This window comes from Metarhizium robertsii (genome assembly GCF_000187425.2).
Source record: "Metarhizium robertsii ARSEF 23 chromosome Unknown MAA_Scf_4, whole genome shotgun sequence".
NCBI classification, from domain to species: domain Eukaryota; kingdom Fungi; phylum Ascomycota; class Sordariomycetes; order Hypocreales; family Clavicipitaceae; genus Metarhizium; species Metarhizium robertsii.
The window spans coordinates 1,647,225-1,673,447 of NW_011942182.1; the positions used below are offsets into that span (position 1 = coordinate 1,647,225).

The 26,223-nt window shown below is 52.2% G+C and overlaps 12 protein-coding genes across 12 annotated transcripts; 7 read left to right on the plus strand and 5 right to left on the minus strand.

The window, feature by feature from the left end:
• Positions 1-430: 430 nt before the first annotated feature.
• MAA_02632 (transcription factor TFIIH subunit Tfb4) lies at positions 431-1,507 on the minus strand (the record flags this gene model as incomplete). The annotated part of the gene is made up of 1 exon (XM_007820630.1): positions 431-1,507. The coding sequence occupies one exon, from the start codon at positions 1,505-1,507 to the stop codon at positions 431-433; it is 1,077 nt and encodes a 358-aa protein (XP_007818821.1).
• Positions 1,508-2,829: 1,322 nt separating this feature from the next.
• On the plus strand, positions 2,830-5,052 carry MAA_02633 (sexual sporulation-like protein; the record flags this gene model as incomplete). The annotated part of the gene is made up of 2 exons (XM_007820631.1): positions 2,830-3,570; positions 3,700-5,052. The coding sequence occupies 2 exons, from the start codon at positions 2,830-2,832 to the stop codon at positions 5,050-5,052; spliced, it is 2,094 nt and encodes a 697-aa protein (XP_007818822.1).
• Positions 5,053-5,191: 139 nt separating this feature from the next.
• MAA_02634 (tRNA (uracil-5-)-methyltransferase) lies at positions 5,192-6,916 on the minus strand (the record flags this gene model as incomplete). The annotated part of the gene is made up of 1 exon (XM_007820632.1): positions 5,192-6,916. One exon carries the CDS (start codon positions 6,914-6,916, stop codon positions 5,192-5,194), a length of 1,725 nt encoding a protein of 574 aa, XP_007818823.1.
• Positions 6,917-7,709: 793 nt separating this feature from the next.
• On the plus strand, positions 7,710-9,865 carry MAA_02635 (Gamma-glutamyltranspeptidase; the record flags this gene model as incomplete). The annotated part of the gene is made up of 8 exons (XM_007820633.2): positions 7,710-7,895; positions 7,952-8,215; positions 8,296-8,356; positions 8,428-8,526; positions 8,578-8,626; positions 8,680-8,735; positions 8,794-9,331; positions 9,400-9,865. The coding sequence occupies 8 exons, from the start codon at positions 7,710-7,712 to the stop codon at positions 9,863-9,865; spliced, it is 1,719 nt and encodes a 572-aa protein (XP_007818824.2).
• Positions 9,866-10,140: 275 nt separating this feature from the next.
• On the minus strand, positions 10,141-11,976 carry MAA_02636 (glycosyltransferase family 4 protein; the record flags this gene model as incomplete). Its single annotated transcript, XM_007820634.2, has 4 exons — positions 10,141-10,316; positions 10,373-11,360; positions 11,427-11,562; positions 11,618-11,976. The coding sequence occupies 4 exons, from the start codon at positions 11,974-11,976 to the stop codon at positions 10,141-10,143; spliced, it is 1,659 nt and encodes a 552-aa protein (XP_007818825.2).
• A 1,241-nt stretch (positions 11,977-13,217) lies between these two features.
• MAA_02637 (mitochondrial export translocase Oxa2) lies at positions 13,218-14,264 on the plus strand (the record flags this gene model as incomplete). The annotated part of the gene is made up of 1 exon (XM_007820635.1): positions 13,218-14,264. The coding sequence occupies one exon, from the start codon at positions 13,218-13,220 to the stop codon at positions 14,262-14,264; it is 1,047 nt and encodes a 348-aa protein (XP_007818826.1).
• A 207-nt stretch (positions 14,265-14,471) lies between these two features.
• MAA_02638 (Target SNARE coiled-coil domain protein) lies at positions 14,472-15,343 on the minus strand (the record flags this gene model as incomplete). The annotated part of the gene is made up of 2 exons (XM_007820636.1): positions 14,472-15,002; positions 15,068-15,343. 2 exons carry the CDS (start codon positions 15,341-15,343, stop codon positions 14,472-14,474), a joined length of 807 nt encoding a protein of 268 aa, XP_007818827.1.
• Positions 15,344-15,870: 527 nt separating this feature from the next.
• MAA_11089 (uncharacterized protein) lies at positions 15,871-17,981 on the plus strand (the record flags this gene model as incomplete). The annotated part of the gene is made up of 3 exons (XM_011413055.1): positions 15,871-16,009; positions 16,084-16,913; positions 16,968-17,981. The coding sequence occupies 3 exons, from the start codon at positions 15,871-15,873 to the stop codon at positions 17,979-17,981; spliced, it is 1,983 nt and encodes a 660-aa protein (XP_011411357.1).
• A 615-nt stretch (positions 17,982-18,596) lies between these two features.
• On the plus strand, positions 18,597-19,907 carry MAA_02639 (sucrase/ferredoxin domain-containing protein; the record flags this gene model as incomplete). Its single annotated transcript, XM_007820637.1, has 1 exon — positions 18,597-19,907. The coding sequence occupies one exon, from the start codon at positions 18,597-18,599 to the stop codon at positions 19,905-19,907; it is 1,311 nt and encodes a 436-aa protein (XP_007818828.1).
• Positions 19,908-20,522: 615 nt separating this feature from the next.
• MAA_02640 (uncharacterized protein) lies at positions 20,523-21,083 on the plus strand (the record flags this gene model as incomplete). The annotated part of the gene is made up of 1 exon (XM_007820638.1): positions 20,523-21,083. The coding sequence occupies one exon, from the start codon at positions 20,523-20,525 to the stop codon at positions 21,081-21,083; it is 561 nt and encodes a 186-aa protein (XP_007818829.1).
• An 814-nt stretch (positions 21,084-21,897) lies between these two features.
• Positions 21,898-23,858, minus strand: MAA_02641 (heat shock transcription factor; the record flags this gene model as incomplete). Its single annotated transcript, XM_007820639.1, has 5 exons — positions 21,898-22,718; positions 22,840-23,256; positions 23,322-23,389; positions 23,445-23,543; positions 23,608-23,858. The coding sequence occupies 5 exons, from the start codon at positions 23,856-23,858 to the stop codon at positions 21,898-21,900; spliced, it is 1,656 nt and encodes a 551-aa protein (XP_007818830.1).
• Positions 23,859-24,195: 337 nt separating this feature from the next.
• MAA_11090 (uncharacterized protein) lies at positions 24,196-24,708 on the plus strand (the record flags this gene model as incomplete). Its single annotated transcript, XM_011413056.1, has 1 exon — positions 24,196-24,708. The coding sequence occupies one exon, from the start codon at positions 24,196-24,198 to the stop codon at positions 24,706-24,708; it is 513 nt and encodes a 170-aa protein (XP_011411358.1).
• Positions 24,709-26,223: the final 1,515 nt, after the last annotated feature.

Here is a 26,223-nt window from a genome sequence, read left to right on the forward strand (position 1 = left end):
TTAGCAATATCGATACCCCCTCCTATGAATTCTACTTCCTCAATATCAGATGGGCTTCTATTGGGACAGACGAGTGACTTCATCTCTGAAAAAGCACCATCAAGACTGAACATTTGAGCATGATATCATTATAGTGTAGTATACATTTTCCCCAACGCCGATCTGTGGTTTGCAGCTGTGCCCTGGGGTCGCAGCCAACTCTGCAGAAACTCCTGTTCCCATTGTGCTCTCTACAGTGCTCCTCCATGTGGTCGCGGACCCGAATATAGCCTCTAAAAGGTCAGCAAGATCCTTCCTTCACACGACGATGAGCCGAGTCGTAGCCGAGCCTCTGACTATATTATCGTAATTCATCTAAAGTGCACCACCCGCATTCGCCCATTGCCCAGCTTGTCGAAGCCAAGACGCTGATATCTATTCTCCGTCGATTTTACCGCAGAGGAGTACCAGTAGCGCTACCGGTCTCTTCTCGCCCACTGCCGCCATTCATGATCCTCTTTTTCTTTTTCTTTTTGCGGGGCACAACAGCCGGCTTAGCGCCGTAGTTACCCAGCGCCAACTTTGTTCCACAGGTCAAGCACTCCGCATTCTCGGGCAGTTCGCAGAATATGCTCAAGCAGATGGAGCATATGAAACCCCTGTCGACGACTTTTCCGTGACAAAAACAAGCAGCTCGGAAGTCTACCGTATCGTGTGTTGGGGTGATGAGCGACTGGCGAGCTTCCGTGTCCGCTATCAAGCCAAACATGAGGTAGGTGAGGAGGCCTTTGGGGTTTGCGGCGGCGAGAAAGATGCCGTTTGTGTTAAAACAGGCTTGCTGCAGGAATGTAGGGTTGCCTGAGAGGGAGAGCGTGTCAATGGCTACCTGGGCGTGGGCGGCGGCAAACACGGCGTTCATGGTTGGTATGTACTGAGTTGGCTCGGAATCAGACACGGACACGACCAAGATGCGGCCCTTCATTGGGGGCGCGGCGTTGGCACTTGGTTGGGCCACTTCTGCTAAGCTGCTGGATGCGCCGCTGAGTGCTTGAGAGGCTTTGTTGATGTGGCATAATGCCAGCGTCAAGGCACCGGATAGTTGGGTGGTAGTTGCCTCGAGATCTTGCTCCGTTGTTTCGCTCATCAACTTCTGCATCGATCCGAGGACGGCGGTCTCGATCTGCGCGAACTGCGGGTACTTGTTGGCCGAGTTTCGCGGGGACTCGCTGGAGACATCGTTCATATGAACATCGTCGGAGGTATCCTTGGGTGATGTTTGAGGAGGCGTTGGGTAGAGCCATACTGCGCGGTTCACGTGGGCGGCTACTATTGCGACCTGGTTGACATTGCTGAATGCTAGATGGGCATTGACGAAGACGAGGATGTTGGCGATGGCTTTTGATATGGAGAGGACATTGTCTAGTGCTGCCCAGGCGCGAGGATTAGTGTCTATGACGATGGAAAGGAGGGATGGTGTTTCTTCGGCGGTGGTGACCTCGTAGTGCTCTGAGACGTCGACGGCGTCCATGGTGGACGGGGAGAGGTGCCGTCGAAGGCAGCTACGAGGTCAATTCTCCGAGCTGGAATTATAGAGGGGGGGTTTCCTGGCAAGTCTAGTGAGGCGTCTTTTTAGTTATCGATATCGCGATGAAGAGTTGGGATGTAGGCGGGTGTGAAGCTCGGTCGAAGTGAACGGTTGTTGCAGCAGAGGGCCGGGACACAACCATATTAGAGATTCTATCTCATGTTTCAAGTTCGTACCCTTTGGATAGCTGCAAGCGATGGCAATAGGAATATTATAGACGGGCCTTGCATGTAATATTGCATCCCCGAGGTTGAAAGGTGGTCGGTGTATTCACAAATGTCAACGATGCAGGTCGTGTGCAGAGATCGGCAAAAACTACTTCGTCACAGTTGCTGACAGGACAAAGACCAAACTGACTGGTGGCTGGCCACCTAACAAGCAGGCGGCTTGGCTGAAGCCACTGGTGGCGTTACAGCACTTCCACGTGACTGTGGCTTGAGTCACAGTGGCTGTTGGTGCTGTACATAAGCGAAGGGGTCTAGGTACTAAGTACCTTGACTGTGGTATTTACTGGCAACTTGAGCTGGGGTATTAGTACTCCGTAGTGAAGTAATCAATTCATTGTTCTCCAGTGCTGGTCTGCTAAATTCTCACAACGATCAAGCTGCTGTACGGAGTACTCAGCACTTCGTAACTCAGGCTCGTCATTCGGCCGATAGCTGCAAGTAGTATCCTCAGGTACCCCAAGTGAGGGGCAGCCTGCCAGAGCTCCATCCAAGTTGAACCTGTCCATTCACCCATTCAATCTTCTCCCGACGCAGCTGGAGCAAAGCTCTCACGCCCCATCTCTTCATGACGAACCAGAGGACGCCTGACGCCATAAAGGGACCACAGTGGGCGGCCAACATGCCAAAGTGGAGAGAGCCTGAGCAAGACGGTGGTTTTTGGTCTTTGTTTTATGCCTATCACGATCCTTGAAGCTCGAGCTGGCTTTTATCTCAGAAGCTAGCGGGTAACTGCACGGGTTGCGGGAAGTGAGTGGGAACGAGATACAAGAAACAAGAAACACGCAGCTCGGAAACCTGGAAGCTTGAATCACGTTTTGACCCGACTCCAGGCACAAGTCTCGATCCTATTACATGTAGCTCCCAAGGGCATGAATCTTTTACTTGTCCCCCTCTTTCGTCCTCTCTAGCTGCCGCTCGCTTTCTTCCTCTACACTTCTTGTTTCATCCGAGTCGCATGAGTCCTTGGTTGTTGTACTTTGCCCGCCACATCCTCGCCCTACGTCACACTGCCGTCTTCGTCTTCACAAACTTGCCACGATGACGGAGACCCTCCAGGGCTCGGCACCGGCCGCAACTCTCGAAGACCAGACCCTATTAGTTTTTGCTCGTCTAATGGAAGGCGGCCAGGAGGATGAAGCGACATGCAGAGAATTGGACCAGCTGACAAAGTTATTAAACGACGACGCCGAGTCGCAGGAAAAAGACGACCAGTACAAGACCATATGCAACGTCATCGACGGCGATTGCGTCGACACCGTCTTGTGTTATCTCGATATGCGCCAGCCCGATATTGTGCGAGGCCATGCAACTCTCGTCACCTCTGCCTATCTCAAGGCCGCCGGAGATGACGGATCCAAGAAGTTGTCTGAATTCTTCTTTGAGCGTGTCAAGAGAGGTACTTATGACGACTACATTGTAGCATTCTGCGTCGCTTCAGCAACTTTCCCCATCGTCCCGGATTTGACCGCGCACTTGTTCTTGAGTGAAGGCTTTTTGAGTAGTCTCGGTCCTCTTATGAGGAGGGAGTGGAAGAGTCGTAAGGTTGAGACGGCCTGCTTGGAGATGCTCAACGCAGCATGCATGAATTCCATGTGCCGCGAAGCTGTTCAGAAGTATTGCGTCGAGTGGTTGGAGGAAGTAGTTGATCAGGATCCTACAGGTTCAACTGATGGTCCCAACGGTGAACCCAAGGTTCAGGGCGAAGGCGGTTCCATTTCCATGAGACGACACTCGGAGCAGGTTCAGCATTTGGCGGCTGTTATTTTGGCGAAGCTTAGAGTGAGTCTATGAACCCCGGTGCTGATTTTTTTCTTCTTCTTCTTTTCCATGCCCGACATCTGAGGGTCAAGATACCCTTTACTTCATGTTGGATCATGGGTGTTAACGTAAAACTAACATAGACTGAAGGCAGTTCCTTCTAAGCCATTGGTCAATGATCCCAACAGGCCCAGGATCGAGCCAGCAGTAACCAGTATCGAGGATTTGTCGGGCATCTTTACCAAAATGATACTACGAGATGGCGACCACGGCAAGCATTCCATAGAGGGTCTTGCTTACGCCTCTTTGCAACCAAAGGTCAAGGAAAGCATCATCGCCAACGAGGCTCTTCTCAAGAAGCTAGTCAAGACTCTTACAGAAGCGCAACCGCGGTCACCCACCACCTACGGCGCTCTCAGCATATTTGTCAATTTAACGCGGTACCGACCTGCGTTGTCAGAGGAACAGAAGAAGATGAGCCAATTGAAGGCCTATGCGGATGCCGCAGGGAAGCTTGCCGGGCCCGACCCCTTAGATGACGACGAACACGTCGCGAAACGCTGTCAGGCGGTTTTTAGTGTCGGCCTCATTCCTGTCCTTGTCACCCACAGCAAGAACGGCTCCCCTGCATCCTTGAGCCTCATCACTTCCATCATCAACTCCATCGCAGTTACAACATCTCTGCGGGGACCGCTCGCGCAACAAGGGGCGGTGAAACTGCTTCTTGTAGCGTGGGTTACCATCCCTGATACAGATGAAGTGTCCCGGCGGACAGCAGCCCAGGCACTCGCTCGAATTCTGATTAGCACCAACCCTGCTTTAGTATTTGGAGGAAACCGATCGAATCCAATCAACGCCGCCATCCGGCCCCTAGTTTCTATCCTGCCTCCTGACCCAGCTGCCGAGACCAGAGATCTGTTGCCTACCTTTGAAGCACTCATGGCATTGACGAATCTCGCCTCGTTGGATGAAGGCGATACGCGGAGTATCATCATCCGTATGGCATGGCCCCACGTTGAAGAGCAACTTGTATCGTCGAATAACCTCGTTGCCAAGGCTGCTGTCGAACTTGTCTGTAATTTAATGCAGGCACCCGAGGGAATGGCCCTCTACGCAGATGGAAGCCCACAGTCCCGAACCCGTCTACACATCCTGTTGGCCCTAGCTGATGCCGAGGACGGAGGAACTCGAAGCGCCGCGGGCGGAGCCCTGGCTTCTCTTACCGGATTCGAATCAGTCGTGCGATATGTTGTGCAACGGGAGAGAGGAGTCAAGGTCATTCTTGGCATGTGCAATGATCCTGACGAGGGATTGAGACACCGTGGTGTGGTGACTGTGCATAATTTGGTCACGGCCGAAGGGGAAGCAGGGCAACTGGCGAAGAACAAGGTCAAGGATGAGAATGGTGTCGAGGTACTGAAGCAGTGTTTGAAGCAGAGCCGGCGGCCGGAGGTGTTACAAATTACTGTGGAGGCGCTGAAGGTCCTGCTGGATCAAAAGTAAATGGTATTCGCTACAATGATGGAAAATTGGAGCACAGGGAAGGCTTTATCGTGCATATCTTTTGCGTTTCATATCATAACCCAACAATAGGCTGGTGTATCGCATGGAATATCCAAATGGAGCAATATTACGCGTTCGTCTATGGATCCTTCTCTGTGTCGCCATTTTCAGTAGCCGGCTGCTCACATCTATTCAAAATGGCAACGCCCTCCACATGTCCCGTCTGAGGAAAGAAATCAAATCCAACAAGGCTCTCAATATCATACCTGGCGCCGTCTCCTTCCCCTCTCACCAAAACACCAACATCTCGTGCCTGCGTGTGAACATTGCAGCTTACGTAAAGTATTCTCTTTGGCCCGAATGTTCGCAGCTGTCCCAAGAAATCGGCGTCGCAGCCCTTCCGAGGCGGATCCAACACCACCACAGTCTCGTCAGCGGGGTACGTGACGCTTTTGAAGAGTTCACCAGCATCAGCAGCGATGAACTTGCATCGATCCTCGCCAAGACCGTTGAGAGAAGCGTTGTTGCGGGCCGAGGCGATGGAATCAGCTGCAATGTCAATGCCCGTCGAGTGCTGAAATACAGAGGAGAGGGTGATGGTGAAGAGGCCGGAGCCAGAGTAGGCGTCGATGAGGTACCTGATGGGGCTGTTGGACGGAGGCGGGAGGATATGCTCGCGGACATAGGCGGTAAATTTGGGGAGGATGGAGTTGTTGTTTTGGAAGAATGACCCGGCGGGGTTTGTGAATGTGTGGCTGCCAATGAATTCGGTTGTGGTGGCCTTGGAGTCTGTCTCGCAGGTTTTGATGTCGATGAAATCGTCGCCTTCGGTGCGAGCAGTATAGGGAGACAGTGCGTCTTCCTTTGGTGGTTTATCTCCGTCTTGGGAGTCCTTGGGGTATCTGTGAGTGTTCTCGCGCAGCAGGATGGTTGCGCCGCGGTGATAGTTTTGGAACTCGCTCTGCATGCGCTCTCGTTCACGGGCCATGCCCAGTCGTACTGCCGAGGTGCCGATGGGGCAATCTTCAATATCGAGGACCCTGCGCTTGCCCTTTTGCATGAAGCCTATGTCCGGGCAGGATTCAAACGAGACCTTGGTAGCCTTTCTCTTGCTTGGTCTAAAGCCCGGAGGCCCATCAAAGTGCGGCGTCAGCTTGGTGCGGTAACCGTACTGCAGGGGACTCCCAATAGTATCCTGAATAGCTGGGACGAGTTCAGCGGGCAAATTCGAAAAGTTGCGGTAAGCCTTGTCCAGCACCCTCTTCTTTAGCTTGAGCTGTTCGGCGTAGTCCAGCATCTGGAACTGGCAGCCACCACACGAAGAGAAGTACTTGCATTGGATACGAGCATCGTCGCGCAAGGGTGAAGGTTTGACGATGGAAATGAAGTCTGCAACGGTTTGGTGCTCTCGGGGAATGTGACGAAAGACTTTGACTTTGGCAATATCTCCTGGTACGGTAAAGGGGACAACGTAGACTTGGTTTGAGCCGGAACGCATGGCGAGACCATCACCGGTGGAGGAGAGCTCAAGCACTTCTACTTCTGTCTCGGTGCCTTGCTCGGGTAAGAGCTCACTGTCTTGGGTTGTACGACTTGTCTCCTCAGAGTCAGGGCTGAACCCTTTTGATGCTAGTAGAGCTTCGATGTCGCGGCGAAGAACCTCCTCTGATGAACCCTCTGTGATGTTCTTCTCCCGCTTCGTCTTCTTCTGCTTCCAGGGCTTGGAGTTACTACCATTGGCATTGTGGTGGCGTTTGGGGCGTCCTTGGCCATTCTGAGCTTGTACCAGATGTGAGGGGCGTGAGTGGTCTGCCGAAGCGACGGTTACCGCAGCTGCTGGAGCAGCATTTGGTGTTGATGCCATTGTTGCAAATGGGCGGATAAAAGTGTGCGACGGCAGTTTGACGAGACGGGCTGCAAGACGTCGGCAGGGTCGCATCTGCGATTATCAATGAAGAAGCGTCGTCTGTTGAGTAAAGCGAGACCCTGGCTAGGATTCTCAATAACTGTTCCAAGCTAATTCATCTTTCCTGTAGTGTTCCAGACAACTGATGTACACGATGCACTTGTATCGAGGTACGAAACATGGTTGCAGACGTTCAACATTGAAAAAGAAAAAAATGCTGTCAGCCAATGACGTTGCTTACCATGCGTGGAAACGGGCTCTCTGCCATTGGCCAGCGGCGCCTGCGCCCTGCATTGCAACTTACTTTTTTGGTCTGGTTCGGTCCTTCCGTGTCGCTAGGGGAGCGGTCAGTAACTGGCGGCGTGTGACCTTGGGCAGAGACCGTTATCGGTCATGGCTCCGACTATATGGGGAACCTGGTCTGGCTGGTCTGGCTTCGACCGAGTTTCGTCCGTTCCGGCCACGCCAGATCCCGGATTTGAACTGTTCTAGAAATACAGTTCAACGGGGAATATAATTCCTGACACAGCCTGGTTGGTTTTTTTCTTCTGTTTTTGAATCTTTTGGCGCTTTGGCCACTTCGCCTTCTCATAGCAAACGGCCAACGCAGGCAGCTAGGCTCAAGAGCCGCGAGTCGGCGCTGATGCCAAGCTTGACTCCGATAATCTGCCTTCCTTTTCCGTCCATCTTGACGCAATGAGTGAGGCTTCCCCATGATGTTGATACAAACGAAGAAAACTCACTTACAGCCATGGTAGAAACCCTCATGCCGCACCTCGCCCGGTTGCTCCTGGCCTCTCTCGCAAACTATGGCTTCACTCATGCCAGTGCCTTGCCGGAAGTTGTCTTTAGACCAACCACAGATGGATCCCTTGGTGCCGTTGCTAGCGAGAGTGCCGAGTGCAGTGCTATTGGCAGAGACTTGTTGGCTCGAGGGGTGAGGCTTTCTCCGCCATCTTATCGCATGGACTCTACTGACTCTCAGGGCAACAGGGCAATGCTGCAGATGCCCTGGTAGGGACCACATTTTGTGTCGGCGTCATCGGCATGTACCACTCTGGCATTGGCGGAGGTGGATTCGCAATCGTCCGTGACTCCGCGGGTAACTATGAGGCAGTCGACTTTAGAGAAGCTGCTCCTGCAGCAGGCCATGAGGATATGTATCAGGGCAATGTCCCTGGAAGCATATACGGCGGCCTAGCTGTGGGAGTACCAAGTGAGGTTCTCGGGCTGGAATACATTCATAGCAAATATGGTGTATGCTCCATCTCCCACTTCCCTACCATGTCCATGTCCATGTCCATGTTTATGTTCCTGTTGCTAACTCGCCCATGTAGTCACTACCATGGAAGACAGTCATGCAAGGCGCCATTCATGTGGCCCGCCACGGCTTCAGGGGTATACATTTCCGATGCCCCGATGCCCAAGGTTCATGGAAACAATTGGTTACTGACAAACAAGTTTTCAAGTTTCAAACGATTTAGTAGGCTACATCGAGCGCGCTGTCAAGGAGAAGCCCAATTTTTTGGTGGAGGATCCTAACTGGGCACAAGACTTTGCCCCCAACGGTTCGTTCGCCCATACGTTAACGTGCCATACATTTGCTTACGAGTATACAGGGAGTCTTCTCCAGGTCGGCGAGATAATGACAAGAAAGCGTTATGCCAAGTATGTTTGTTTCTTTCACGCCTTTCTCCTCAAAACTAATACATTCGTCCCAGCACTCTGGAGAAGATTGCAAATCAAGGCTCCAAGGTCTTTTACACCGGCGAACTCGGTGCGCTATTCCCTCCTTACTTGCGTTTCAAAATGCTATCAGGCTAACACACATTCAGCGGAAACATTGGTCAACTACATCCAACAAACAAACGGCACCCTGACATTATCCGACTTCAAAAACTACAAAGTCATAAGTCGGCCTGTCAAAAACGTCACCTACCGTGGCCTCCATCTATACACTATCGGCACTCCTGCCAGCGGTTCTATAACTCTCAACATTCTCAAAATCATGGAGCAGTTCGACGAAGCAGACTCAAAAGACACTAATCTCACATCTCATCGTTTTGTAGAAGCCATGCGCTTTGGGTACGGCGCTCGTGCTGAGCTTGGTGATCCAGCGTTTGTGGAGGGGCTAGATGAATACGAAGCGCATCTGTTAGATGATGTTCACGCCAAGCAGATTAGGGAGCGTATTTCGGATAAGCAGACTCTCCCGGTGAGGGAGTATAATCCCAAGGGTGTGGCATTGCCCGAGAGTCACGGGACGTCGCATATCGTCACGGCTGATAGGTCTGGGATGGCCACGTCGCTTACTACGACTGTGAATTTATTGTTTGGTGCGCAAATCATGGACCCGTCATCCGGTATTATTTTGTACGCTCTCCCCTTCTTCCTTCACGTATTATGGCCACCAATTACACGTCATTCTAATATTTTGATAGAAACAACGAAATGAATGACTTTTCCATACCCGGTGTTCCCAATGAATTCGGCTTCCAACCCTCCGTCGCCAACTTCATTCGCCCCGGAAAACGGCCCCTATCCAGCGTGACCCCTGTCATCGCCGCATTTCCCGACGGCAAGCTGTTTGCCACTGTTGGAGCAGCGGGTGGTTCTCGCATCATTTCTTCCACTACAAGTGCTCTATGGCATACCATTGAGCAAGAGATGACCATGAAAGAGGCGCTTCGCGAGCCGCGTCTTCACGACCAAGTGATGCCGAATACTCTACTTCTGGAATATGGATTTGATGCTGAAACGGCGGCAGGGCTCGGGGAGAGGAAGCACAATATTACGTGGGTGGGACCAGGTTTGAGTGCTGTTCAGGGTATTAGGAGGCTGCGCGATGGGTCATTTGAAGCGGCGAGCGAGCCTAGACAGAAGAATAGCGGAGGCTTTACAATATAGATATATATGCATATATAACACCCCTACCCCTAGATTAGAATTGTATATCCATGTCTTGCTGCACATGTATTTCTCTCAGCGATATGACGTCTATGTTGTTAGGCTACACATTGTAGCAGGCAGAGTTTCACTCCGCACCAATATCTCACCCGTCCCTCAGGGGCAAAAAAAAGAGGAAGAAAAGACATCTCTAGGAAATATAAAGAAATCAAAATGCACGGAAAATCGGGGTATCTCCAGGTCTATATGTAATCTTAGCCAGACATTATGAAATCTTATTTTCTCATTGCCACCAGACGGCTCGTTTCATCAACCCATTTCTTGGCGAACTCTTCCTCGGTGAATCTAATGGCTGACTTGCGAGCGCGCCTGCGCATAGCCAGAGGGTTAGACTGTGACAAAGCCTTTTCAAAGCCTTCGGCAAACTCGTCTTCGTTGGTTGCATGGTAGCCTTGGAAGAAAGATGTTAGCTAAACCTATTACTCTTCAGCGAAAAGGGGCCCTTACCAGTTGGTTCTCCATCCACCTCTATGACTATGTCGAGCTTTGGTCCCCCACTGTTATGAACAACTGAAATGAGACCCGCCGCCTGGTACTCAACTACACCTATGCCAAAGTGCTCGTTCCACATGCCGTTGACGCCGACAGAGGCCTTTCTCAACCACTCCAAAATTTCTGGCCATGAAGCATCAAGATGGAACACGATCTGGTCCTTGATGCCGAGCTCGTTAACAAGGAGTCTCAGTTGGTACACCTTCTTGGAATCCTGATCGTCTCGCACGCTGCCGATAAGAACAAGTCGCGCCTTCTCGGCAGCCTTGCTCTTTGTTTTTAAGAACTTTGCAAAGGACTGCAAGACGAGTTGATGGTTCTTCTCGGGTCGAAATTGAGCAATATACACAAGGACCTGTTCTCGATTCTTCTCACTCGCCTCAGATACTTCCACTTCTTGTTCCAGCTCGCGAACAGCCACGGGTGGGTATACGACTGCAATAGGGTTGTTTCTGTCCTTTTGGACTCTATGCGGTCCCCATAAGCTCTTGACATGACCCTGCGTCCAAGTAGAGTTGGTCATGACGACGTCAATCGAGGAGCCAACCCACGAATAGATCATGGCAAATAAGCGCCAGTATGTCTTCTTGGCAAAACCACGAGTTCCCTGGCCCTGACCGGCATTTACTCCTTGCGATCCCACCACAGAAGTCGGGTCAAGAGAGTCAAGCATGTCGGTCGAAATGGTAGGGTAGTGGACATAGGCGCCGGTAGGGACGTTTCGAAAGAGAAACTTGCATAGGCCCAGAGCAAATGCATACCCCATTGTGTCAATAAAAATATCCGGAACAAGCAAGGAAAAGGCATCCCAAGCTAAAATCATGGAGCCAACTGATTGTCCGAGCAAGGTGAAGTGTGGCCAACTCGAAGCAAGAACCCAATGGCGTTTGGAAAGGTATAGGAATTGGACAGTTGGCGGGTGAAGGTGAATATTAAATCGACTCTGTATCAAAGTTAGGAAGGCCGGAACAGACTTGCGAATGGCATGATTGAAAGTGGTCAAGCAAACCTCAACACGACGCAGTATAGCGTCCTTGGTTACATCATGATCTCCCGTGTATACGACGCACTTGGCTCTCGGCCAGCGATCTTGAGTGGCGCGAATAGCAGCCCACAGCACCCGCTCCCCGCCACCGCCAGCATTGCTATGCTGGTTGTCAGCCTTTGGTCGACGGTTAAGTGGTGATGTGGTGGACATACCAAAAGGGGTGGAAGAATCCAATGATGCCATTCCAGTCCTTGGCCCCAGTCTTCAGATGGCTATGGCCAACAGCTTCCCATTCCTCATTAGAGCTCGTCTTCTTAGGTTCGGGGTTCTCTTTCCAGTATTTTTCGTCCTCCTCGTCCATCACAGAGAGAAGTTGTGTTCGCCGGCCCTCGGTTCTCTTGCGTAGTATGAAACCCAGACACCGACCAACTCGATTCGCAACGACGGGGGCGAAGACGACGAATAGGAATGGCGACGAGGCCAAGAGTGTCACAGCTATTGCAAGCGTCTTGGGGTCCAGGCCAAAGGAAAACGGCCCTTGAGCCGCCGGCGTTGTGCAGGTATCGGCCATGGCGGGCAAAGGCAAGGCGGTGCGTGGGAGACGGTAGACGGAAGCCAGTTGGCCGGGTGGGTGATGGAAAACAGGGAGGCAAAAGATATGCAAACTCTAGAGAAATGGCGGCGGCATCTGCATTGCGGTTTGAAGATTAGGCATGGCCCGTTGCCGTGGAAAGAAAACGAGTGGCAAAGGAGGAAAGGGGAGCCGGACGGATTGAAGGAGTCGAGACGTCGAGATGTGGCCAGCTTTCAGATTGCCGTACATGTGGTGCTCCGACAAGTAGACGATGGAGCACAAGCAGCTAGCGAACATTGAATGGTGGGGGAACGAACGGAAAGATCCAGTGTACTTTTTATAGCCACCAGTGGTGCCATCGGTGTCATCGGCGCCCCTCAATGGCGAGAGCTTGATCAAATGATGATGCTTGCCTGTTTCGCACGTCTATGTCGACGACGGCACCGACAGTTGACCACTGGCAGGTCAACGTTGATGAACATCAATATCAATGAAGCCCCGTGCCCCGTGCTCCGCCGGTTGCCCATCAGAGTCGCACCGAAGCACCCCGTGCTGCCCTCGATATTCAATGTTGTGTCTGCATGTGGTCTGGTGGTCCCTGCAGCTCCTTGAAGTGCCCTGAAGCGTCGACTCCATGTCCTGCACATGCAGCTCCCTGCCCCTAGCCATGTCACCCACCAGACTGCCCGCTGCCCGCTGCCCGCTGCCCGCTACAGTGGGTTGTAGTTGACATGTACCCGCCCCGTGTGGCGCCGAGGTGGCCGCCAGCCCAGTTCAGTAGGTCCAGTTGAGATGTCCGCAACTGCTTGGGCCACGGAGCTGATACCAGACAGCATGGAATATTCAACACTTCCTGTTCCATGGTTTCCGTCTAAGTAGTTAACTGCTTAGTTATGCGAGTACTAACACGCATCACATATCATGACAAATACTGCCTCGCCTATTCACAGAATATCAAGGCGGCGTCCATTATACAAGGCCCCGACTGTGCCTGGTGTCAGCGATACTTACCCTGTACATACTCCGTACATACACATAATATGTACCAAGCCTTTAGAAAGACCCACCCACAAGGCATCGTTCAAATGTTACCCCTGTTACTTGAGCCTCAAATGATCACATTCATTCAATGTTCTGGACCTCACGCCTGCTTCTTCACACCCCAACCTCAACTCACGACCAGTCAGAGATCAACCCCTTCTCGCCAATATCGCCATTAGCCTCAACCATGGCACATCATGCCGGCATTCCATAGATCAGCGTCAAAACTCATCCCCCTGACAAGAGCCTCCGCAAGACCACCAACTCATCTCGTCTCGAAACCTCAACTCAACCCTCTCACGCGACGCCAATTCCACCTCTCAGCCGTAGGAGATGCCGTTGTCTTCACGGCAAACAGCATCTCGTCCATCCACAGCGCCGGAATCCCATGGTACTTGTCCATCCCGCTCGTCGCTCTCGGAGTGAACTTCTCCTTCCGCCTGCCCATCCAATACTACACACGGCAGCTGGTAATTAAAAGAAGCGCCCTGAACCCGCTCGTATCAGCATGGAGCTCACGTCACGCCGTTTCCATTCCAAGGGGAAGTAGCGAGCATGCGGGGCGTCTGTGGAAGCTGCGCGTCGCAGGGTTGACGGAGAAGTCCCGCAAGAGGATATACAAGACGTTCCGGGTGCAGCGGTGGAAGACGCTGGCGCCGTTTCTAAGCATGGTGCCGTTTGTCGTCGTCTCGGAGGCTCTGAGACGGCTTTGCGGCGCTCCCATGGGGTGGATAAGTCATTCGATTGGGTTGGCGAATATGGACAAGGTGTCTGCTACCTTGTCGGATGCGAGTGGTTTGTTCGACGAGGGACTCGCGCATGGCGGGTGTCTGTGGTTTGCCGACTTGACAGCCATGGACCCTTACTATGTTCTGCCGATGCTGTGTTCGGCTTTGTTGGCGCGAACGTCTTGGGGGAGGCTGTCCAAGGATCAGCTGGGCGTCCTGTTGAGCCTTGACGGGTCCCGGGCGCCAAAGACGCCGATGGCGAGGATACAAACGGGCATCGGCCGGGCACTGCTCCTGATTCCACTGTTTCCTATGTTGTTTGCGGATCTTCCAAGCGCCATTTTCTTGTACTGGGCGACTACGTTTGCGCTCAACGACGTGAATGAGTCCATCTTGGAGAGGGCTATTCCCAAGCAGGCTCCCAAGCTCAAAATGGTACAGAGAATACCTCCCGCTTTGCCGTATTTACGGGGAAGTCACGGAGACGCGAGCAAAGGTGCAGGGTCAGTGCACTAGGGATGTAGTAGGGGGATTTATTGGCATGGAAAAGACGGGTTTTGGAAAAATGCCGACCCTCTCTTGTACATTATTATAATCATCATCAGGCTGTGTACACATGAACAAACATAAGAAAGAATAACCCCCACCCGTAAACTCCAAACTTTGCGAAATGGAAAAACTGGGAAACAGACAGCTCTATCGCACGTCTTGGCTCTGATACATCTATCCCAGAACAATCGCCAAGATGACAATCGTCAGAATAACAGCAAGAATGAGAAGCAAGCAGCAGCTCTTGTTCCGAGCAGCCTTTTGATACCTCGCCGCTTGGCGGGTCTCTCTCTCGGCCCCCATGGTGGAATCGTACGTGTTGTCCACATTTTCGGCAATGGTACGGATGCTCTCATCCTGCTCTGAGACCATGTGTGCCACTTGGCGGAACAAGACATTCAAATCGCCAACGCCCTGCTCAATGTTGCGAATCTCCTCCTCTCGCTCGATGATGAGGGCTTCCTGAAAGTCCACTTCGTGTTGGGGTGCCATGTGCGACAGTTCTTGCTGCTGCAGAAGTTGCTGCTGCTCCTGATTGGCGCCGCCTTCTCCGTGTCCGTGAGCATGTTCGGATTCGTGGGCTGCTCTAGCCGCGCTGACGGATGCCTTTTCCTTGTCCAAAGCCTTTCTCTGTAGATCCTGAAACTCTTGGAGGGCCGCTTGGAAATCGCTGGATACCTTGGTCTGCTCATATTTTTGCTGTTTCTATGCATCTTGTTAGCCGAGATATACTGGGGAGAGGCACATATATATATTTCGGCTCGACGAACCGTAAGGTCCTCCCAAGTCTGCAGTCGCTTCACGCCCTCGCCAATCTCTCTGCAAAGGTTTCGTGCAGTCTCCATGGTCTTGTGCACACGCTCGCGCAGGCGAGGCGTGTCCTTCTTGGTGCCCAGGACGCCGACATTCTTGTAAAGGTCGCGGTTACTGGTTAATAGCGTCTGCAACTTGGTCTTGAGTTCTCGCTGGAGGTGCTGGAAGTCCGGGTCGTCACTGTACCCGCCTTGCTGGCCGGACTCGAGGTTGGAGAGTTGATCGTACGACATGTCGGCGCTCGCTACGCTGGGCGACGCTGGGATCAAAAGAGAAATAGACGCTCACAGCGGGGGAAATGCTGCGCGGCTGTAGACGATACGAGCAAATGTGAATGTGATGTGTTGGAGGGAGTGCTGCCCTCCGGACCCTACGTAACCTCCGCAACAAGATCAACGACCCATCAAACGGAGAATGCGTCAGTCGACAAAAGAGTGGGGCACCGTCGTGCATGAAGCTTGGGCCGGTGCCTGTTCAAGCTGCCCCTGTCAACCCGTTGGCGTGGGCGCAGTGAAGGGAAAAGGCCATTATCAGCACGTGATTGATATCACATAGTTGCTGGATCCCTACCCTTCTGTGGCCTTGGGCCTGGATGCACATGTCCGCTAATGAGTGCTATCAGTATTGCGGCTCCACAGCTGGGCGCGTTGCCATTGTGCCAGACACTTTGACTTTGGTGTTTTTTTATTTACCTGTTGGCGACCTCAACCCCAGTCACCTTGAACCTCTTCCCATCGGGCAATGCGAATGCGCCGTCATCATGGCGGGCGCTCCAGTGCGAAGAGCTCCTTACAAGGACACTTTGCAGCCTGCTTTGCATAGGCGCTTTTCCTCAACCGCCATTCTTCTGCTGGCAGTGTCGTATTTGGAAGCCTTGCTCCTTGCCAACTGGAGCTCATGTTTGTTCTGCCTCGTCCATGTCCATGCATCCACGTTGCGAGACGTTATGCTAACCCCTCGTTCATCGTTGCAGATTTCTGGTCATGGTTTCCAATTGGGCCCGCCGGCTTCCGAACTCTACTCATCTTCTCTTGCGGACTGTCAATCCTCATCCTTCGGATCGCACATTATCATGTCGGACTGAAAACGACCGAAACTGGGTTGCAGGCTCTCGGCTCGTCTCTGCTTAGCCCCCCAACCTACGAGACGGCTTTATGGTACAGCATCTCGAGCTTCCTCTTCTGCTCCATCTTTTTGTTCTCAATGTCGGAATCTTCCAATCTGCACTGGATTACCTACCTTAGTGGCACCCGGGCACGACTGAACGAGAGGCCATTGTTTCTTGCTTGTTATTTGGGCGTCTGTGCTCTTTTTCAAACCATTACTCACTACAAAACTGATATTGACCGCCTGGATTTTGACATCTCCAAGCACCAGACTAGAGTACAGCAAAAGGCGCTAGGCGTTTTGCCGCGGTCTTTTCAAATCGTGCTGCTACAGCTTCCTGGCGCCCTTGCGCAATCCGCACAGCAAGCCGTCTCTGCTCTACTCGCGAGTCTTTTTATATACTACTTCATTCTGCGATCCTCTGCCTGGGGCTGGGCTTTGACCTTCCTTCGCCCATTTTACAGTCTCCCTAAAACCAATATTGTCCCCGCTACCTGGCCGACCGACATATACTTGTTAGTACGTTGCATTTATGCTGGGACACTGATGCAGTTTGTGTGGGCGGCGGGAAACACAGCTTTTTCCGTGTTCATGGTCAGGGAGCCCCTGAAAAATGGAAACCCTTTGACATCAGAATCAAAGGATCCAAATGGCAGTCTCCTTAACGGACTCAAGAGCAAGAAGCTCTCTATCAAGGTGAGGCGAGACTCCACTCAGCATGATTGTGCGGTATGACTGACAGAGTGCTAGTCTTTTGCCATGTGGGAGCTTGCTCTCATTGCTCGAGATTTTGAGGTTCGGCGACAGGCTATTTTTTGTGATATTGACCGCAAAGATGGCCCCATGTGGTCACAAGTCTATTCAATCTGCATGGAACTTGTGAAGCAAATTGAAATTCGTGTTGATGAGTATGGGAAACCACCGCCATCGACTTTCGCACAACCCAATCCGGTCGTCGAGACAAAGCAGCGTACAACAGCTCCGGTTCGACGGGAAGCCATCTTCACTAAGAAGGGCGAGGCGCCTCGACTTCTTGGCGGGGTGGAAAAGGCCTTGGACCAAATTGCCAGAACCCCTGGCTCATCTCCAGTGTCCGAACTCAGCCCCTTGGCCAAGAAGACGTGGAAGGATGCCAAGGACAGAATGCTCACCAGGGAACAGCAGGAAGCGCTGTCTCCCGAGCATCTGCGAAGCGAATTTGGCAACTGGACGACTAGTCTTTTGAGAATTGGGTACATTGGCCGTCTGTTCCGTCACGATTTCCGCACTCGGATTGCCGGCGTCGTCCTGGGTACGCCATACGCTGAGCCAACTCTGTACACCAACGCTGCCCAGGCTCTTTGTCTGTTGGCAGTCCACAGCCTTGCTGAAGACCAATTTGGAAACGTTCACAGAGATGTTCCCAGCATCATCCGCACTCTGACTGCTGTCATACGGAAGGTTGAAGGCCTATATCAACGCTTTCCATTGCACTGGACTGATCCAAGTGGTACCAAGGAGTCACCAGAAGTGGACGAGATCCTAGATGCTTTAAGGACCGGCTTGGAACAGGTCGTGGCTCAATTTGAGCCATACAGCAGCGATCTAAGACTATCCCTAGGAGATGTTCGCTTAGCCAAGGAAGCTATTGTGAAGCCTGAGAGGGAGGCTCCCGCTCCAAAGGAAAAGGAACTAGTGGTAAAGCCAAAGATTATTGATGAGAAGAATGTAGAGCCGTCAAGGAACCGGCGGGAGTTTAAACCACAAATGGAACAAGCACGGTGAAAAGTGAGCTCGGGACTGGGTCGGCGCAAGGAGCATACCAGCATTACGATACCAAAATGGTAGAGAAAACGTATTTTAACAGAGGAGATAGAAGAGGAAAAGCTGTCTCGAATACCGCATACTTTGCAAGTTGGTTGACTTTATAAGCGACATCTCAGAGAAGCCTTTTTTTTTTTTTTTTTTGGCTCATCGTTATGAGTGTTGGAAATGTTTTGCCAATAGAAGAGCTAGCCGTTGGCAACTAAGTGAACTAGCCACTTACTTACTTAAGTTAGTCCACTTAATTGCCAACGGGTAACCAAAGCATGCTGGACACCGTCCATGTCCGTGACATTGGTGACGGAGTCGAGTGCTTGGCCGGACCCCAGCCGCGGCCCACTTGCTCAAAGCAGCGGAAGCATGCTTGTAGCCAACAGTCGGGCTCACAACTCAATCCCACCCGTCACACCTTAATGCTTCTCCTTCCCTTCCACCTTTCTTCCTGCTCCTACACGCAACAACGCTACATTCTTCATAGGGATTAGCATCATTCCCCTGTAGCCATGCGACCCCTGCTGACCGAAATACCCGAGGCAAGATGCTAGATGCCTTGGCGAGCACCTCGACGAGACAGCCATGCAACAGCGACGCCTCTTCTCTCGCTTCCTCTACGGATCTGTATACATCCTCTTGTACCTCGTACTCCTTGGCCTGCTGCTCATTACCCCCGGCGATGCCATCGAACGATCTATCAGCAACGGCCAAAATTACAATGTTCTCATTGTGACGATATCGTATGTGGTGACGGTCGTTATTGTCGTCTTTATCTACGTCTTGCGACTGTATACTACAAAAACGGCCATTGCCGCAATTCCCAAGACGTGGGCACCCATTGACAAGGGGGACGTCAAGGATATCGTGTATAAAATGATTCATGGGGGCTTGAATCGCAGCGCGGCGATAGCGTTTGCGGCGCGACCTAGAGAACAGATTGATTCGGATGACGTGCTTGGCGGAAACGAAAGTGGTGAAGCGGGAGCTCGACCTGTTGGCGGGCTGAAGAAGACCAAGACAGTTGCTGAGGATTTAGATTTGCCTCTCCCCCCCAAGCGGCCTGTTTGGGGAGAGATTGAGCACTATGGTTGGGCTTCGCCGAATTCGCCTGATCTGCGGAATCTGCAGTACAGCAGTGTTTTTTCGGAGCTACCGAATCTCATTGAAGCCAAAGCTCTGACAATGGCCCCTATTGAGGAGCAAGGGTTGGGCGCAGATCCGCCGATGATGGATGCCGACGCTGCCGAATTATTGCAGCGCACGGCGAACATGACGATGCGAGAATACATACACCACCTTGGGAGTCTTGGCGTGATAATCGTGGACGAAACGGCTTCTCAGTTTCTTGCGCAGTACGAATACGCGCGCTTCTCCAACCGGCCTATATCTAACGAACAGTTCCGGTCCCTGATGCACCTGTTTGCTGAGATATTAAGGGGTGTGCAACCGTTGGATCTCGGTTTTCTGAACTCTCCGGAAGATGCAAGCTACGGATGGGGGCCCTCGGAAAGTGACATTGATAACGACGCGCCACTGGATACAAACCCGCCTTCTCCGCGAAGCAGTATATCTCGTGCTGGGACAACAAGCACGCACAACTCTGTGCGCCGACCGCCCTTGCGAACCCACTCAGCACAGGCGCGGAGTTTCCGAAGTGCCCCTACTACACCAGGTAGTAGAACGGCTGTACTGTCTCATAAATCGAGTGAGCATAGCTTTGCCCAGACGAGACGACAGTACCCCGTCAGTCAACCGTCGAGCTCGAGTCTGAGATCCAAGGCTGCGAGCGCCGTGAGTAGCAGCGATTCGGGATCCGTCATCCGTCTTGCTACCAGGGAAGATGATGAGCAGCTTCCGTATGTGCTAAATCTGAGACCAACGACGGGCAGTTGATGATGGGACCAGGTGCGGGTTTCTTGTACAAATTACTTTTTTGGACAAATGACGATAAAACGATGTTATATACAGGCGTGGTTGCATATTCTCAGGGTAAAAATATAAGATAATAGACATACTTGTGTATTTTTGCACATCAAAGCTGGCATATGTCGGAGAGGTTCTGCAGGGTATCTCGTAGGATGCAACGTTTTGTTGAACAGGGTTGACCCTGTACAACAGTGCGAATTTTGCTTTGCGTATTCTATTTTGACTACAAGCCAATATTTTAATATTTCATTTCTGTTGTAGCATATTGACGCTCATCACCGTGTGCGTTGGCACCTGCCTACTTTAGGCAAGCTGTACTTGCGCCGCGCAAACATGCAAGCTATCAGACAGCTTTATCCGCAGTGCTATCTGTTATCCACTATCTGTCGACCTGGTTGCCCCACCTAACTTGACCCTTTTTTGAACCTCCAACTTGCCGCCTCGCATGGTCATGTACTCGACTTCCGTCTTTGCAAGCAAACCCCAATTGAAGCTGCAAACCGCGCCCTGCGCATTCTCAAACCTCCCGCCTCTACTGCATCCAGACACCCCGCTTATGATAAATACCGGGCGGCAGCAAACATGCCAGACAAGCCGCCACCGCTGCCCGTGGCTGCTGACCGCCTTGCCATATCCAACCGCCTGTCCATGCTGTTCGCGGACCGCTCAGCACTCATAAAGAAGCTGGTTTCGCAGTCCTCGACAACCCGCAACCCCAGCCGCCGCGCCCGCCCCCTAGACGACGACGACGTCTTGTTCGGGACCCCCGCGAACCAGGGCGTGGGATACGTCTCGGAAAAGCCAACCAGGGACACGAAGCGAGAAGACAAGATGCTGCGGGGCAAAATGCTAGGCAAGAGAAGGGCCGGCACGTCGGAGGCCAGATCGAAAGCGGAAGAGAGCGAGAGCGACGACGAGCAAGGGAGGGGGTCGCTGGGGAAGAGGAAGCGTCCGAGGAGGGCGAGGGCGAGGGCGGATGAGCCTGCCGAGGCGGGGAACGGCACTGGTGATGGGCAGGACGCGGTCGCCGAGGCTGAGAATTACGCTGCGACGGAGGCGCGGGAGAGCTCGCCGCAGATGCAAGATGCTCCGCCGAAGAAGAAGAAGAAGAAGAGGAAGAGGAAGAACAAAGGGCAAGAATAAAGGCAGCGGAAGTGGGGGGTAGAGTTGATTCTTCTGTATGGAGATTCTTGGTACAAGAAACCGGCTACAGTCACAGTTACTTTGGGCATATATTGATCGGAAGCAAGCGACGGGCGTTTTGAAACAGTTTGGTTCTGATGATTTACACAGTTTACAACAAGGCAGTAGCAGGCATCCGTGGATACCATGCATAGACGCAAGCGCAACATAACACTACAGCCACCTGTTCTTGCAAATTCGTATCCGCCATTCAATGCATTTTTTAGTGGTATGGTATCTGTCACTCCTAGTGTCATCCCGATCACGAATACGCCAGTTCCCTATGCACAATATTCCACTACTTTGTACTCTCATATTCAAAATCCCGCGGAGATTATACCCATGACAATGACTTGTCCTTGCACCAATTATCCCTTGACCTTCCCGCCGGTTAATATTGTTCCGCATCGTGCCACACAAAATACATGTGCAGGTTCCAGCAAACCTCTGCACAAGACGCCCAAGAAACGAAGCACAACATGCGCTCCTTCCAGCAAGGTGTAGTTGGCAGACAATATAAGACTGACACACTTTGTATCTCGCTGAGTAGCTGTAAGATGAACGCCCCCAAAACATACAGAACTAGTATTTTCGTCACGCTTCGTCGTTCCTTCAGATCCTAGGATCAACAAATTTTTTTTAAAAGTGAAAAAAAAAAAGCGTCTCATCCAGAATATCGCTCAAAAAAGACTGGATTGGTGGCAACTTTGTAAACTCGCACCACTGCGTTGGCGGATTAACAAGATATTCACTTTTGATACCCGCAGTTGTAACATCACTGCATTCGTTTTCGTTTTCTATCATCATCACCACGTGGATCTTCGTCCTCATCTGACCTCTCAGCTGTGTCACTTGGGTTCAAGATGTGCGCCATGCTGCCTCTTCTGGTCGGAGGCGCCGATGAATCTTTAAATAGGGGTCCCTTGGTGTCCCTATTGCCTGCCGAATTCCAGGACCAACCACCAAATGCATCTGCCCCATTGCTACTGCCATTGGCAGGTGCATGAGGGGGTGGGGGAGTGGTGGGTCGAGAATGCGGATGAGAATGTGAAGCCGTCTGCAGCGAGTATGTCGATAACGATTCTCTGATACGCTGGTCCTCTGGAGCTACTCTTCCAGGTGACGACGGCCATGGGCCGGGAGGCGCGTTAGATGCTGAGAAGGGGGAGGGTCCAGGTTGCCATCCATGCGCGCGAATGTCAGCAGCAGTGTGTCTTCGAGCCAGGTTGCCAGGTGGTGTTTCCACGTTTGAAAGGGGATGCGGACCCGAAGGGGGCGGAGCCGCAGCATTGCGGAGAGGCGAGGATTGTGTAGTGCTGCTGCCACCAATTGAGCCGTATGGACGTCGCGCTCCGAGTGTAAGAGACGATGGTACACCAGGCCGATATAGGGGCTGCCCTCGGGCCTGGGACTGCGGTACTGCTAGTCCACCAGCTGGTCGTCTGGAATCATCTTGTGGCAATTGCCTTGGCGACACCGGAGCGTTGTCGACGTTGCTGAAGTATTGCTGCCGACCCACAAATGGCACATCTTGAGGCTCGTCAACTGTCCGAATCATATCGGCCTGTCGTTGTATCTCTCCTTGCAGACTCATCACTAAAAATAGGTTAAGCGTCAGTATTGTTTTAGATAGATGAGATACCTGTAGCAGGTAGAATGGCAGCGGAGTTGGAGAGATGATCGAAGGCTGCCCAATATGATTGCTGAAGCCACTTACCATCTCGGTGAATTGTACTCTCCAGCGGCACTAGCGACAACATGGCCCGAGTCAATTCTTGGTTGAAATGCAGCAATCGTCCCATAGTTTCCATCACAGTCTGATTTTTCACGTGCATGTAATGAGCGGTTTCTTCGCTTCGTTGTAATCGTGCGCTTACGTCGTAGAGGGTGTGCTCTAGATTTGCAAGTCTCGCGTCGATGCTCTCCGGGGGGACTTGAACAGGCTCAGCAGGTGTACCGGGTTGCGAAGAGCCAGGTTTCGTGAAATTGGTCTCGCGATGAACTAGAGCATGACGACTAGCTCGTCGCTTGATATCACGCAATCCAGCTATATCACCTCTCTTAAAACTGCCATTGCCATGTTTAAACTCCCACAATGTGGTATCCGGATTGCCGGTGTGGAAGACATCTCGTTCTAGGATTATTGTTAGTGTTTTAAAGCCATGGTTCTAGATATGGAATGAGCTCTCAATCAAGTACCCTTATGAAACCCATACATATTGAGCTGGCGAACAAATGACGAAATATTGGTGTGTTTGAAATATTGTCTACATTGCGATCAGCGGGCGTATAATCGGTCATCTCGAGACGGTCACGACATACGACAAGACTTTGGAAAAATCAGCAGTTGGCGACATGACAAAGCTCTCCGCATTCGAAGACCACGATATCAAGTGCTGAATACTAGAATCTTCCAGCATGCTGCAAAACCCCGTCAGTGACACGTCCCATTGGAATCATTTGTGGCAAAGGTTCGCAATCTCACTTATACAGCTTGTGGATAAAGGCAGTTTGTACAATCTTCGGCTGGTGGACGGCAGATGAGGCAACTGTCGGCGGCGCAGGCATGTTGGATGAAGAGTCGGCAGGGTTTCGGTCATTGCTGGGAAGTTGGTTCGGTCGATTGCTCAGCTTGCCATTGGTCTCATGGTCGGCTACATGGCTCGGAGCAGAAGCGGTAGGAGAAGAAGTGATGTCCATGGCGTCGGGGGCAGATGTGGATGCGGATGTGGACATGGTGACGGCCAGCGCGGGGACGGGAACAACGCGAGTACCCATTGACCCCTCTAGTTCGTCTGTCGGCGGTTACTTTTGCGCGTGTTGGAGGAAGCCCAGTCGTGGCTATTCCTTTCGGCTACGGCGATTGACGCGTTAGCACGACAGACGGCCAAACGAAGCAAATCTCGCACCTAGCTTGCGCTTGCGAAACTCGACTGAAGCACGGGTCATCTGGCGGGGGAAGCGGGCCAGCTCACCTCATCTCCACCGAGAACGGCGACCGGGCCAGTGCAGCGGTATTGAACAAGAGATGCAGATGGGAGCCAGTGTTGAAAAACGGCAGCCCAGGTTCGAAATGGACAGCAGTGGCAGCTTCGCAAGTGATGGTCACGGCGGACGGAGAATGCGCCGCGCGGCGAAAGGAGGCTGTCGAAGAAGTCGTGGATCCCGGTGTCAGTGGGAGCTATCGACTTCGGCTGTCGCGCGACGTCGCAAAGAGATGGAACCGCTGGATGCGCCGGGCGCCGATGCGGTCGACGATGATGCGGTCGACGCAATGGGCGCGCCGAGAAGGAGGCGAGTGTCTGAGGTTCTGGTACTTTTGGAAGCTCCCACGAAAGCTCTAGAGTCGCGAGGAGGCCAAGTCTCAGGACCGGAGTTGATGGAGGTTGGTTGTTGGTTGGGAGAAGACTGGAGGAGGAGGACACATGCAGGACCTTGGGAAGCAGCTAGCGTCAACTGGTCCGATACTCTGGACAACGTACGGAGGACCGCGTGCTGCGTTCCTCTAGGCCAGATAAGGCATCTGTCGAGGAAGGTGCAGTCCAAAAATGGCGCCTGGGGTGCTCCGTACCTAGAGTCAGCTTAAGAGGAACTCCACCGCCTCTAGAACTCGGAGGCGACGAGGGCGGCAGTACTCCGTACCTGGGCAAAAACGAAGGTATCGGGGCACGTCTGTGGCCTGGGCAAGATACTCGGGCTGTGCACCAGGTACGGGGTACGTACCAAGTTGTGCAAGTAGTACTGCGCCTAGACGGTGGGAGTGGAAGGAGCCGCTAAGGATTTCAAAGTGCTCCACGGAACATTAAATTCATATCGACTGCAGCTATTGCTTACGATACCTACTACTTAAGTAGGTAGTAGAAATGCCTGGACGTGCGGTCTGGTGGGATTGACAGTTCTCCGGGTACAGGCGTAGTAGGTAGCTGTGGGGAGGGTTTGGGAGAGCACCTGCTCCCAGCCAGCTGTAATATCAATGTATTACTGTCTGTTCAATGTTGAGGAAAAAATATGAGCAAGGCACCCGTTTAAGGTGTGCCTTCCTTGGCCAGCAGCAGCCAGTAGTAGCGCCGGGACATTGGCCCCGTTGAAGCTTCCAGATGCTAGATTGCGTTGCCCTAGTCCGCCCAACACCCCCGAGCTACACCATGAGATGTGGAGGCCCGGACGACCAACAATCTGCAGGAGATGCAGCTTGGCAGTCGAAATTAGTGATGCACCAACGTCAGCAGCGTCCATGTCAAAAAATTCAAGGCACGAAAGGGTCCAATGTTATGGGCCACGAGTCCACGACCCATGGCAACTGCGTTTCCAATCGTCTTCGTATTTTGTTACAGAGAAGCCCCCAGACGAACTGCCAACCGTTTACCTGGATCCTTGGTCAAGCTGTGCTCAGGCGACGACTCGGAGGCTAACAGCCACTCGGACATGCCCTTGTGCCTTGGACGCTTCGCAGCTGCCTTTTTGTCCCCATCGACCGTTCATTATTGTATGTACATACATACTTAAGTAATTATGTAGATAGAGTCTGGACATGCCACAGCCCGGGTCCCACGCGTATTAATTCCCACCCTTCGTCTTGTATCATTTCTTTTTGTCATTGGGACCATTCCCTCCCCTTGCTTCATACCCGAGTCAATGTGTTCGACGGCGACGCCGGTCCTCTGTCAAGAAGCCCCATACGCACGAAATATTCGTCCCGCCGTGGATACCTCGCAACCTGCTCCGTACCAGCCAAGGCTTCTTCTCCAGGTAGCCAGTATTCATGCTTAGCTCCTGATTGCCGACCAGTGACATAAATATGGCCTGGCATTCGTGCACCATCAACACCAAGCCCTGCGACCCACTCTGAGTGTCATGACCTTCCTCAGAGCCGTCCCAGCGCGTGGACCAGGGATGGATCTCAGGCACTAGGTATCCCATTGAGTGTGCGAAGGTGCAGCTTTTGTAGCGGACCGGGATGTGGGCCAATGAGAAGGCAATTATTAAAAGATACTTATCTTTCCTAATAAATAATACAAGAATAAGTACTAGTTATCTATAAATATACATAAAGATATATTATGATACTATAATAAAATCTAATACTAATAAAAGTATTTAA